The sequence below is a fragment of the Anomaloglossus baeobatrachus genome, chromosome 4 (genome assembly GCF_048569485.1).
Source record: "Anomaloglossus baeobatrachus isolate aAnoBae1 chromosome 4, aAnoBae1.hap1, whole genome shotgun sequence".
NCBI lineage: Eukaryota > Metazoa > Chordata > Amphibia > Anura > Aromobatidae > Anomaloglossus > Anomaloglossus baeobatrachus.
Genome location: NC_134356.1, coordinates 683,006,442 through 683,019,994, shown reverse-complemented (window position 1 = coordinate 683,019,994; position 13,553 = coordinate 683,006,442). Strand labels below are relative to the sequence as shown.

The window sequence follows — 13,553 nt, the reverse complement described above, 5'->3', positions numbered from 1 at the left end:
GGATTAGATACACAGCTCAGCAGACAGTATTACACAGGAGAGGATTAGATACACGGCTCAGCAGACAGTATCACACAGGAGAGGATTAGATACAGTAAGTATCACACAGGAGAGGATTAGATACACAGGACATCTTAGTTCACACCTCACAGATCATACATGGTATCTGCTTTCCTATTGGTCAGCCGCTGCTCCTCCTCTATGACCACAGCAACACAGACCCAAAACAAATATGGCCGCGGCGCGTCTTCCAGAATTACTATAACATCCGGTGTAACGTGGCGTCATTTCACCTAGCCACCTGATTGGTTAACTTTTTTACCGCCCCTTGATGATTATTCGCTGTGTTTCGAGCATAGCTCGTTCCTATTGGACACCTGTTACCCACCTCCTGTGTTCTGCACGCTGATTGGTCAGTGAGTGTGGCGGGCGGAAGTGTCTCCTATGTTTTGTCCAGGTTGGGGCTGCACATGGATCCTGTGGAGGTAACTGACTGCGGCATGGGATGTGACACAGTGTAACGTACCCTCAGCTGTCAGCAGCGCATTAAGACTGGATATTTCCATTGACTGACGGCAAGTAGACGTCTGAGGAAAAAAAAAATGTCTGACCTGTCCTATGAGCTGTAAATAACATTGTAACAGCCCCGCAGCTGTGAACGGCAGCAGGCCAGGACGATTCTAATAATGAGCGAGGTTTCCAACCAGATGTAAAAGGGTAGGGATTAGCACACCCTAGCAACCAATCACAGCGCAGCTCTCATTGTACCACAGCTGATTGAGAAATGAAAGCTGAGCTCTGATTGGTTGCTACGGGCGACAGGAACTATTTTCACAAAAAAGGCCTCTAAACTGCGTCCTATTAACTCTATGACTCCTGAATTTGATTGACAGGTCGTGTGACCATGGACGAGGGAGAACCCGCCAGTCTGGAGGTATCGGCAGAGACTGAGATGGAGCCGGAGGTCCCAGAGGTGGAAGACGCCGGCGAGGAGACCCCCACAGTAATAACAGATGACCCAACGAGGGCCACGGAGGAAATCCCGGACCCTCAGAGCCAAGAAGTGGGGAAGGACATGTGGCCAGGAGAGGACACCGGCTGGGAGACCCCCAGAGGAATAACTGAGGACCGAGCGGGCGCTGCGGAAGAAAATCCAGACCCTCAGAGCCAAGAGGTGGGGGAGGACATGTGGGCAGGAGAGGATACCGGCGAGGAGACCCCCAAAGGAATTATTGAGGACCGAGCAGGGGCTGCGGAGGAAAATCCGGACCCTCAGAGCCAAGAGGTGGGGGAGGACATGCGGCCAGGAGAGGACATTGGCTGGGAGACCCCCAGAGGAATAACTGAGGACCCAGCGGGGGCTGCGGAGGAAAATATGGACCCTCAGAGCCAAGAGGTGGGGGAGGACATGTGGCCAGGAGAGGACACCGGCTGGGAGACCCCCAGAGGAATTACTGAGGATCAAGCGGGGACTGCAGAGGAAAATCTGGACCCTCAGAGCCAAGAGGTGGGGGAGGTAATTGGTGAGGAGACCCCCATAGTAATAACAGAAGACTCAGCGAGGGCTACGGAGGAAAACCTGGACCATCAGAGCCAAAAGGAGCATGTGATGGGAGAGGACAGGCAGGCAGTAGAGGAAGCCCCCAGAGGAATAACAGAGGACCTAGCCGAGGAAAATCTGGACTGTCAGAGAAAAGGGAAGTGTTTAATGGGGGAGGACGTAGGAGAACGGGCCCAGGGCGGGACACAGGAGAAACAGGCAACTATGGAGGACGAGTGTGAGGAGCCCCCAACCAAGAAGATCTGCCCTGAGCAGACGGAGCCGGTGTGTGCTGAGTGCCAGGAGGAGGGGGACACAAACCCAACCGAGCCTGTGCCCACCGCTGAGACCGCCGAAGATGTGAGCAGGTATGAAAGTGCCCCGCCTAGTGCCCATCACCCAGCTTTCCCAGACGCCTGATTACGTCACCTGTTTCTGAGAAAGCTGAGTCACCACTGATATTTTTTGTGCTTTTTTTTTTGTGCTAAGTGTCCTTTAAAAGTGGACAACTGTGTGCCGCCTCTGCTTGCACGTTGTCCCTGCCCCTGCTTGCATCATGTTGGCTCTGGCTTACACCGGTCTTTTATTACAGTCCAGCGCAGTACGACTTCTCCCAGCCCCCGTGGGCACTGACAGGCGCGTGGGCGGAGTACAACGCTGTCCCCGAGAACTTCCTGAAAGGCTGCAAGTGGTGAGTGCACATCTGAGCGCACGGGGGCCTCATCAGTGTACTTGGGGGATGTGGGGTCTCATCTGAAGACTTGGGGAGAGGAGGAGTTAGGGGTCTCATCTGAAGACGTGGCGGGTAGGGGGGTCGCATCTGAGGCCTTGGGGGTCTTCGGCGGCGGCTCTGAGCTCTCCCCTCGGCGGCGGCGGCTCTGAGCTCTCCCCTCGGCGGCGGCGGCTCTGAGCTCTCCCCTCGGCGGCGGCGGCTCTGAGCTCTCCCCTCGGCGGCGACGACTCTGAGCTCTCCCCTCGGCGGCGGCGACTCTGAGCTCTCCCCTCGGCGGCGGCGGCTCTGAGCTCTCCCCTCGGTGGCGGCGGCTGCTCTGAGCTCTCCCCGCGGCGGCGGCTCTGAGCTTTTCCCTCGGCGGCGGCTCTGAGCTGAGTATTGCCTGTCTGGTGGGGAGGTGATCTGCTTGGGGCTGGGTAATGGGCAGATCTGCAGCAGTGTCGGGGTCCTTTGTAGACCTAGGGTGGTCACCATCTTTTCTCCGCACACTGGACTTAGTTAGGAGTCTGGTAGGCGGAGCTTTGCGTACGCCCGCCCTTTATTGCTTTTTATTGCTTTTCATGTAACGTTTGATCGTTGTGTTGTTCTCCTCAGGGCTCCGGACGGATCCTGTCTATTAACCAACAGCGATGACAACATCCTGCGGATTTATAACCTCCCTCCGGAGCTGTACTCTGCTGAATGGGACCTGCTGCCGGAGATGGTAAGCGGTCCGGGGCGGAGCGCGCTGTTACCTGCCTGTGTGGCCCCGTACACCCCGTACACTCACACTGCTCTTCTCCCCAGGGCCCGGTCCTCCGAATGTCAGAAGGAGACACTATTTACGATTATTGCTGGTTCCCGCTCATGAATTCCTGTGACCCGGTGTCCTGCTTGTAAGTGTCAGTATGTGGGAAGATGTGACGGACATGTACTGTGAGAAGGATGCAGAACTGGACCTGCACGTGGGGGGGGGAGGGGGGGTTGTGCACAACTGGACCTGGAGGAGGGGGAGGGAGCAGAACTGGACCTGGAGGAGGGGGAGGGAGCAGAACTGGACCTGGAGGAGGGGTAGGGGGCAGAACTGGACCTGGAGGAGGGGGAGGGGGCAGAACTGGACCTGGAGGATGGGGCAGAACTGGACTTACAAGAGGTGAGGGCAGAACTGGACCTGTGGGTGGGGGTGTGCACAACTGGACCTGGGGAGGACGAGAGGGCAGAACTGGACCTGCAGGGGGGGTGGTGTGCAGAACTGGACTTGTGGGAGGGGGCAGAACTGGATCTGCAGGAGGGGTATGGTCCAGGACTATGAGGCAGCTCATTTTGCAGATATTCTGCTCCTCGCTGAATACATTGAGGACACTTCGTGGACTCGGCACTTGTAGTTCTCCTTGCGGCTGACACTCTTACCGCCGGTTACTTCTGCCCCGTAGCTGCTGCCGCAGGGAAGTGCAGGCAAGTGTTCTCGATCTCCCAGCCTCACATGCCCACCTTTCTTTATTCTTAGGATGAACCCCGCTGGGTGGGGGTAGTGGTCCCATGGCTCTCCTCTTCGTTCCACTCTGGGGTCTTTGGGTTTGTGTTTCTGGTCCCTCCAGTGCTCCTCTGGCCGCCTCTAACACCTTCTCCCTGTGGTTTCCGCATCTTCTCCTCCGCCTCTGCTCTGGGCTCTCTTAATGGCTAGGGCGGTTCCCCTTTATCTGTGACCCCTCCGGTCAGTGACCCCCCCCCTCTTGGCTGTCTTTCTCCTCTCCCTTGGCAATATAGGATGGGTTTATTCCTCCCCACCACCATTAGTCGCAGAGCTGCCTCTCTCCTATGTGTGGTTCTTTTAGGAGGAGACCTCTCATGCCACCTGATCACTCCTCCATATCTTCTCAGCTCCGGCTGCCGCTGCTTTCCAGTCATTGGGTACACCGCTTCTCCTGACGGACATACCTGGGGTCTGGTTCGTGCCATCTCAGGTTATCCCCTCTCCCTGTTTCCTTCGTAACCTTTTGTCCAGTGAGACTTCTCCATAACCTGGTGATTCTCCCCCATCATAGTCGGGCCCATTGTAGCAGCTGTATCTGACTTTGTGCACACTGCAAACCATATCTTCCTTGTAGATAATCAGGTCACCTCTTAGTATCTTAACCCCAAGCCCACCCAGGACCCCTCTGTTCTCACTTCTTAGACTGAGGTTGAGCATCTGCAGCACCATCATTCGAGATTGCCACCAAGTTCGGATCCAGCTCTGAGCCTATTGGGATCAGGTCCCGTCCCCCCTCGAGTCCTTGCAGGCACCAGGACCACAGTCATCTTCAGCCTCTTTAAACCGCTCTCATGAGACTCTTCCGAGTGAGTCTGAGCAGCATTATAAGCCGGGCTTGGCCTCGGAAACCTGAAGACCCTCGGGCACGAGGAGGAACTCTACACTCTTTCTGACAAAGACAGATCCATCTCTCCTTCCCGAGAGTTTCATCCTTCCTTTACCTTAGTAGGTTTTCCCAACCAGAAGAACTTTGGAGACTTTTAGTGAATTGAAGCCACCATCATCGGAGCGTCCTGACGTTCTCTTTCCCATGGTCCACTCCTCTCTCCACTGACCCACAGGTCTCTCGCTTCTCTAAGGCCTCACCTGTGACACAGTGTAACATGGTTTCCACCCGCGGGTTTTTCATTGCTCCTCACCATAGCTGCTCCCTGGATCGTCTAGGCTTGCATAGTCTGGTCTAAACTGTTTCACCCCAGTGCTTATTCCACCGAGCCCTTCAAGAATATCTCTTCAACCTTTCCTTTAACCGTGTGCGCTCCTATATGAGCCAGTATGTCTGTCTCAGGGCGACAGGCAGTCTTATTGCTGCTTGCTGCTCCCTTTGGCTCTGATCATGGGCAGCAAAGTCAACGTTCAAGATGGTTCTCACCGGTCTTACTTTTATTGGAGATTTACTCTTCTGCAGAAGATATTTTTTCCTAAGAACTTCAAAAGTTTTGGTTCTTTCCCGATTGCTCTTCACACGCTTCCTACTCAAGAAGTCCCTTAATCAAGCCTTATCCCTCCTGGTACATTGGGTCCAAGATTGTAGAGGCCTGTTCCTACAAAGTTCCTCAGCCTGAGCGTTTTCCTTAACTCGAGAGTCTGTCCCTGAGGGGTGATGACACCTGGTGGAGGCCTCATCTTAAGAGTTCAGTCCAGTCTTCATACCCAACATTCTGTTTCTATGAAATGAGTTTGTGGATTCCTTTAGTTTTCTTATCCACCTGCCCCTGAAAATCTACAAAGTCCTCCATTGATGGCTGCCTATCCCAGCCCTGATCTGAGACAAGTCTTTCCTCCACCATCGATGGCTGTGACATCCTCCGCCTGTCTCCCATCTTGGGCAGGCGTGTTCTGCTCCAAGATTACTCAGGACCTCTGGTTGCCGGAGGAGACAGAACATCCAGATTAGCCTACTGCCCTATCGAGGCCTGGCTCCCGGCGGTTGTCCCCTCGGGGGGAGCCTGGCTCCCGGCGGTTGTCCCCTCGGGGGGAGCCTGGCTCCCGGCGGTTGTCCCCTCGGGGGGAGCCTGGCTCCCGGCGGTTGTCCCTCTCGGGGCCTGGCTCCCGCTCCTGATGCTTCGAGCCCGGATTTTGTCCTTTTTTCTCTCCCCCGTCCTCTGCTCGTCTGTACTGTAACGCTTCCAGTGTTCAGATTCTTTCTTGTCCGTAACGGACTATGACAGGGTTTAACAAACCTGAGCTGTCCACCGGGTGGCGCCAGCACTTTCTTCCTGCCTAGTGTCCTTGTGGTGGTGGCGCTGCACATCCTCAGTCCTGCGTCCCCAATGTATTCAGCAAGAATGATTTTGTGTCCCCCTCACCCCCCCCCCACCCACCCACCCAGTGACTCTGATATGGGACAGTGCAGCCACAATAAACATGCAGGCCTGACGGGGGCGCTCTCCTAATGCTTTATGTACAATCTGTAACTATGCGGAGCACAGAGGCGTCCGCTCCCGACAGTGGCCACATCACCCCATATTGGGCTGATCACATCTTATTCCTGCTCACCAGCTTGGGGGTTCGTGACAGTCTATCAGTGTATAATCTCCTGTACTGTCTGTAATACTGACTATAATATCTCCACAGTGTCGCCAGCAGCAGCCGAGACAACCCCATCCACGTGTGGGACGCCTTCACCGGAGACCTCAGGGCTTCATACCGGGCCTACAACCATCTGGTATGTATCACCCTGCAGGGGGAGGAGTCTCATAGCTCCGCCCATCAGTATCACCCTGCAGGGGAGGAGAGTCATAGCTCCTCCTATCTGTATCACCCTGCAGGGGGAGGAGACTCATAGCTCCTTCTATCTGTATCACCCTGCAGGGGGAGGAGACTCATAGCTCCGCCCATCAGCATCACCCTGCAGGGGGAGGAGACTCATAGCTCCTCCTATCTGTATCACCCTGCAGGGGGAGGAGACTCATAGCTCCTCCTATCTGTATCACCCTGCAGGGGGAGGAGACTCATAGCTCCTCCTATCTGTATCACCCTGCAGGGGGTGTGCATATTTTCGCTCTTCACTGTATACCCTCCCCGCTCTTGTCTCCTCAGGATGAGCTGACGGCTGCGCACCTCGCTCTGCTTCTCCCCGGACGGGTCTCGGCTGTTTTGCGGCTTTGATAAGATGGTTCGGGTGTTTGACACCTCTCGCCCCGGCAGAGACTGTGAATGTCGCCCCACTTTCCGTAAGTCTTTCTTCTGTTGTGGGGCGGGGGGCGCTCTGGTGTCAGCGGGTGACATTATCGTCCCCGCCCCGTATAATGACTGATCTGGTGTCGCCCGGCAGAGAAGAAGCTGGGGCAGCCGGGCATCATCTCCTGCCTGGCCTTCAGCCCCTCCCAGGACATCTACGCCTGCGGCTCGTACTCCCGCTGCCTGGGCCTGTACTCCTATGAGGAGGGGGTGACGCTCGCTGTCCTGCACGGCCCCGTCGGAGGGGTCACCCACCTGCTCTTCTCTGCAGATGGGCGCTGCGTCTTCTCCGGAGGCAGAAAGGTGAAGTTCTCTGGTTTTTTTTTTTTTTTTGCTGCATGTTTAAATGCCATCTATTGTTCTCTGTTATCAGCTATTTTATTCTGAGCTATAGTGATCCTTCACCTATGGTGGCTGAGACAGGGAACAATAGACATCTCCAAAGTCAAAGTCTATTGTTCCCGGTTATCAGCCAGTAGAAGGCTCACTATTCACTTGTCCTGCAGCTCACATCTCCTCATTCCATGCACTACCCCTGCATTCTATTGTCCTCTGTTATCAGCCACATCAGAGAAGATTTGATATTTTCTCAGTGGATGAGTGACAGATGCACCGCCACCTCCCTCTGTGTATCTAATATCTGCTGCTCCTCTTACAAACCTTACTGGCCCTTTTTTAAGGATATAATGTCATACTTAAAGGGCCGGTAGCCATATAGTTGTCTAATAAGCAATGACTTTGGCCGGGTATTAACGTCAGCCACTTGCAGGACCCCGAGATCTTGTGCTGGGACGTCCGTCACCCCGGGCGGGTGCTGACCTCCCTGAGACGCAACGTGACCACCAACCAGAGGATGTACTTTGATATGGAGAGGTGAGTGTTGGCTCCGCCCCGTTGGCTGAGTTAGTTGCAGTCGATGATCACATCATTTATATCTTGCGGTCCCTTCCTCCTCCGCACAGCTCCGGCCGGTACCTGCTCAGTGGGGACACGGAGGGGGTGGTCTCTGTGTGGGACATGATGTCTCCCCCCGAAGACGGCGTGCTACTACAAGCGCTGCAATTCCAGGCGCAGAAGGACTGCGTCAACGGCGTCAGGTGAGCGGACGCAGGCCGCACCTAATTGTGCATAATTTTGTGAAAAATCAAATATAAGTGTTATTCCCGTATTGGCCACTAGGGGTCAGGAGTGATATATTTTTGTAAATGTTATTCACTTATTGGCCACTAGGGGTCAGGATTGATATATATTTTTAATTCTTGTAAGATCTCTGCTTGCTGTCAGTGACTGCACCATCACACTCATCCTCTCTCCGTCTCTACCCGCAGCCTTCACCCGTCTCTACCGATTCTGGCAACGACGTCGGGACAGCGGCGGTTCCCGGAGTCAGAGGACAGCGGAGATGAGTCCCAGCAGGAGGCGGCGGGGCGAAAAGCAGCCGCAGCAGCGCTGGAGAGAACGCCCTGCAGCTCTGGTGGTGCGGAGGAGGAGGAGGAGGCGGCGGCAGTGACGCCAAGTAATCGGGCGCAGCGGCAGATGTGCCGGGCCGGACTATGACGCGGTGGAGGCGTCCGCAGTTTGCTCTATAGACCTGTGTATAAATCTGGAGCTGTTTTATATTTTGTACATATATCCCTGTATATATTTTATACTTTGTGTAAGGGCTGAAGGCAATAAAGGCGCCGAAGTAGTTGTATCACCCACTATCTCAATACGGGACCAGGGAGGGAACGGCGGGACTGCAGCTCCGATCAGACCACACCTGGTGAAGGACCATCGTCATACTGACCGGCCGCACAAGACCGCGGAGGAAAGTATTCTGCAGCCGCCCCTCCAGTCACTGCCAAATAAAAATACTGTCCTAGCCCTGTTCCCACAATGACAGGAGCAGATCTGAGCCTAAATTGTGGAGATAGGAGCTGACGGCTCCCTGCTCCACCATTGTGTCCAACTGTATATGCATCTGGGACATGCTGCCAACCAACTGGGATAGCAGGACATCTCCCCAAATCCTGCACTGTCCCTCCGAATCCAAAACGGTTTGTAGCCAATAGTGATGAGCGGGCACTACCATGCTCAGGTGCTCAGTACTGGTAACTAGTGATGAGCGGGCACTACCATGCTCAGGTGCTCAGTACTGGTAACTAGTGATGAGCGGGCACTACCATGCTCGGGTGCTCAGTACTGGTAACTAGTGATGAGCGAGCACTACCATGCTCGGGTGCTCAGTACTGGTAACTAGTGATGAGCGAGCACTACCATGCTCGGGTGCTCAGTACTGGTAACTAGTGATGAGCGGGCACTACCATGCTCGGGTGCTCACTACTGGTAACTAGTGATGAGTGTGCACTACCATGCTCGGGTGCTCAGTACTGGTAACTAGTGATGAGCGGGCACTACCATGCTCGGGTGCTCAGTACTGGTAACTAGTGATGAGCGGCACTACCATGCTCGGATGCTCAGTACTGGTAACTAGTGATGAGCGAGCACTACCATGCTCAGGTGCTCAGTACTGGTAACTAGTGATGAGCGGGCACTACCATGCTCAGGTGCTCAGTACTGGTAACTAGTGATGAGCGGACACTACCATGCTCGGGTGCTCAGTACTGGTAACTAGTGATGAGCGGGCACTACCATGCTCAGGTGCTCAGTACTGGTAACTAGTGATGAGCGGGCACTACCATGCTCGGGTGCTCAGTACTGGTAACTAGTGATGAGCGAGCACTACCATGCTCGGGTGCTCAGTACTGGTAACTAGTGATGAGTGTGCACTACCATGCTCGGGTGCTCAGTACTGGTAACTAGTGATGAGCGAGCACTACCATGCTCGGGTGCTCAGTACTGGTAACTAGTGATGAGCGGGCACTACCATGCTCGGGTGCTCAGTACTGGTAACTAGTGATGAGCGAGCACTACCATGCTCGGGTGCTCAGTACTGGTAACTAGTGATGAGCGAGCACTACCATGCTCGGGTGCTCAGTACTGGTAACTAGTGATGAGCGGGCACTACCATGCTCGGGTGCTCAGTACTGGTAACTAGTGATGAGTGTGCACTACCATGCTCGGGTGCTCAGTACTGGTAACTAGTGATGAGCGGGCACTACCATGCTCGGGTGCTCTGTACTGGTAACTAGTGATGAGTGGGCACTACCATGCTCGGGTGCTCTGTACTGGTAACTAGTGATGAGCGGCACTACCATGCTCGGATGCTCAGTACTGGTAACTAGTGATGAGCGAGCACTACCATGCTCAGGTGCTCAGTACTGGTAACTAGTGATGAGCGGGCACTACCATGCTCGGGTGCTCAGTACTGGTAACTAGTGATGAGCGGGCACTACCATGCTCGGGTGCTCAGTACTGGTAACTAGTGATGAGCGGGCACTACCATGCTCGGGTGCTCAGTACTGGTAACTAGTGATGAGCGGGCACTACCATGCTCGGGTGCTCAGTACTGGTAACTAGTGATGAGCGGGCACTACCATGCTCGGGTGCTCAGTACTGGTAACTAGTGATGAGCGAGAACTACCATGCTCAGGTGCTCAGTACTGGTAACTAGTGATGAGTGGGCACTACCATGCTCGGGTGCTCAGTACTGGTAACTAGTGATGAGCGGGCACTACCATGCTCGGGTGCTCAGTACTGGTAACTAGTGATGAGCGGGCACTACCATGCTCGGGTGCTCAGTACTGGTAACTAGTGATGAGCGGGCACTACCATGCTCGGGTGCTCAGTACTGGTAACTAGTGATGAGCGAGAACTACCATGCTCAGGTGCTCAGTACTGGTAACTAGTGATGAGCGGGCACTACCATGCTCAGATGCTCAGTACTGGTAACTAGTGATGAGCGGGCACTACCATGCTCGGGTGCTCAGTACTGGTAACTAGTGATGAGCGGGCACTACCATGCTCGGGTGCTCAGTACTGGTAACTAGTGATGAGCGGGCACTACCATGCTCGGGTGCTCAGTACTGGTAACTAGTGATGAGCGGGCACTACCATGCTCGGGTGCTCAGTACTGGTAACTAGTGATGAGCGGGCACTACCATGCTCGGGTGCTCAGTACTGGTAACTAGTGATGAGCGAGCACTACCATGCTCGGGTGCTCAGTACTGGTAACTAGTGATGAGTAAGCACTACCATGCTCGGGGTGCTCAGTACTGGTAACTAGTGATGAGCGGGCACTACCATGCTCGGGTGCTCAGTACTGGTAACTAGTGATGAGCGGGGCACTACCATGCTCGGGTGCTCAGTACTGGTAACTAGTGATGAGCGGGCACTACCATGCTCGGGTGCTCAGTACTGGTAACTAGTGATGAACGGGCACTACCATGCTCGGGTGCTCAGTACTGGTAACTAGTGATGAGCGGGCACTACCATGCTCGGGTGCTCAGTACTGGTAACTAGTGATGAGCGGACACTACCATGCTCGGGTGCTCTGTACTGGTAACTAGTGATGAGCGGGCACTACCATGCTCGGGTGCTCAGTACTGGTAACTAGTGATGAGCGGGCACTACCATGCTCGGGTGCTCAGTACTGGTAACTAGTGATGAGCGGGCACTACCATGCTCGGGTGCTCAGTACTGGTAACTAGTGATGAGCGGGCACTACCATGCTCGGGTGCTCAGTACTGGTAACTAGTGATGAGCGGGCACTACCATGCTCGGGTGCTCAGTACTGGTAACTAGTGATGAGCGGGCACTACCATGCTCGGGTGCTCAGTACTGGTAACTAGTGATGAGCGGGCACTACCATGCTCGGGTGCTCAGTACTGGTAACTAGTGATGAGCGGGCACTACCATGCTCGGGTGCTCAGTACTCGTAACTAGTGATGAGCGGGCACTACCATGCTCGGGTGCTCAGTACTGGTAACTAGTGATGAGCGGGCACTACCATGCTCGGGTGCTCTGTACTGGTAACTAGTGATGAGCGGGCACTACCATGCTCGGGTGCTCTGTACTGGTAACTAGTGATGAGCGGGGCACTACCATGCTCGGGTGCTCTGTACTGGTAACTAGTGATGAGCGGGCACTACCATGCTCGGGTGCTCAGTACTGGTAACTAGTGATGAGCGGGCACTACCATGCTCGGGTGCTCAGTACTGGTAACTAGTGATGAGCGGGCACTACCATGCGTCGGGTGCTCAGTACTCCTAGTGATGAGCGGGCACTACCATGCTCGGGTCCTCAGTACTGGTAACTAGTGATGAGCGGGCACTACCATGCTCGGGTGCTCAGTACTGGTAACTAGTGATGAGCGGGCACTACCATGCTCGGGTGCTCAGTACTGGTAACTAGTGATGAGCGGGCACTACCATGCTCGGGTGCTCAGTACTCGTAACTAGTGATGAGCGGGCACTACCATGCTCGGGTGCTCAGTACTGGTAACTAGTGATGAGCGGGCACTACCATGCTCGGGTGCTCTGTACTGGTAACTAGTGATGAGCGGGCACTACCATGCTCGGGTGCTCTGTACTGGTAACTAGTGATGAGCGGGCACTACCATGCTCGGGTGCTCTGTACTGGTAACTAGTGATGAGCGGGCACTACCATGCTCGGGTGCTCAGTACTGGTAACTAGTGATGAGCGGGCACTACCATGCTCGGGTGCTCAGTACTGGTAACTAGTGATGAGCGGGCACTACCATGCTCGGGTGCTCAGTACTCCTAGCTAGTGATGAGCGGGCACTACCATGCTCAGGTGCTCAGTACTTGTAGCTAGTGATGAGCGGGCACTACCATGCTCGGGTGCTCTGTACTCGTAGCTAGTGATGAGCGGGCACTACCATGCTCGGGTGCTCAGTACTCCTAGCTAGTGATGAGCGTGCACTACCATGAAAATCTCATATTGCACTCGGCCCCATGTAAGACAATGCTAATCAGGCTGAGGCAAAAATCGTAGCATGCTGTGATTGTATGTGAGAGCCATGTCACTCGCACCTATACAAGTCTATGGGTGTGAGAGAAACATCAGACTGCACTCGGATGTCATTCAAGTGCAGTGCAAAATACCCACAGGCTGACAATGGAGGAGATGGGGAGTCCTGCCCTCTCCTCCGCAGCTGTGACCCGAGCTCAGGCCAGAACACAGTCACATGATACTCGGCTCACGTTCACTGCAGAGCCTAGGCCGAGGGTCATTAACATATCACATCCGATGCTCTCACATTAGAAGTGATACGTAAGTGTGACTCTGCCCTCATTGTGAGGACACTGAGGATATCCCTGTTATTCTGACGTCACTGTGAGGACGCGGAGGCTATCCCTGTTATTCTGCCCTCACTGTGAGGACGCTGAGGCTATCCCTGTTATTCTGCCCTCACTGTAAGGACGCTGAGGTTATCCCTGTTATTCTGCTCTCACTGTGAGGACGCTGAGGCTATCCCTGTTATTCTGCCCTCACTGTGAGGACGCTGAGGCTATCCCTGTTATTCTGCTCTCACTGTGAGGACGCTGAGGCTATCCCTGTTATTCTGCCCTCACTGTGAGGACGCTGAGGCTATCCCTGTTATTCCGCCCTCACTGTGAGGACGCTGAGGCTATCCCTGTTATTCCGCCCTCACTGTGAGGACGCTGAGGCTATCCCTA

At 54.6% G+C, this 13,553-nt stretch overlaps 1 protein-coding gene across 1 annotated transcript; it reads left to right on the top strand.

Annotated features, from left to right (window-relative positions):
- Positions 1 to 430: 430 nt before the first annotated feature.
- On the top strand, positions 431 to 8,657 carry WRAP53 (WD repeat containing antisense to TP53). Its single transcript, XM_075343212.1, is given in 12 exon segments — positions 431 to 485; positions 894 to 1,908; positions 2,133 to 2,231; positions 2,868 to 2,976; positions 3,060 to 3,148; positions 6,364 to 6,454; positions 6,829 to 6,849; positions 6,851 to 6,962; positions 7,064 to 7,272; positions 7,739 to 7,842; positions 7,932 to 8,066; positions 8,298 to 8,657. Coding segments are annotated over 11 exon segments (2,202 nt in total). The 5' UTR covers positions 431 to 485; positions 894 to 904; the 3' UTR covers positions 8,527 to 8,657.
- The last annotated feature ends 4,896 nt before the right edge of the window (positions 8,658 to 13,553 follow it).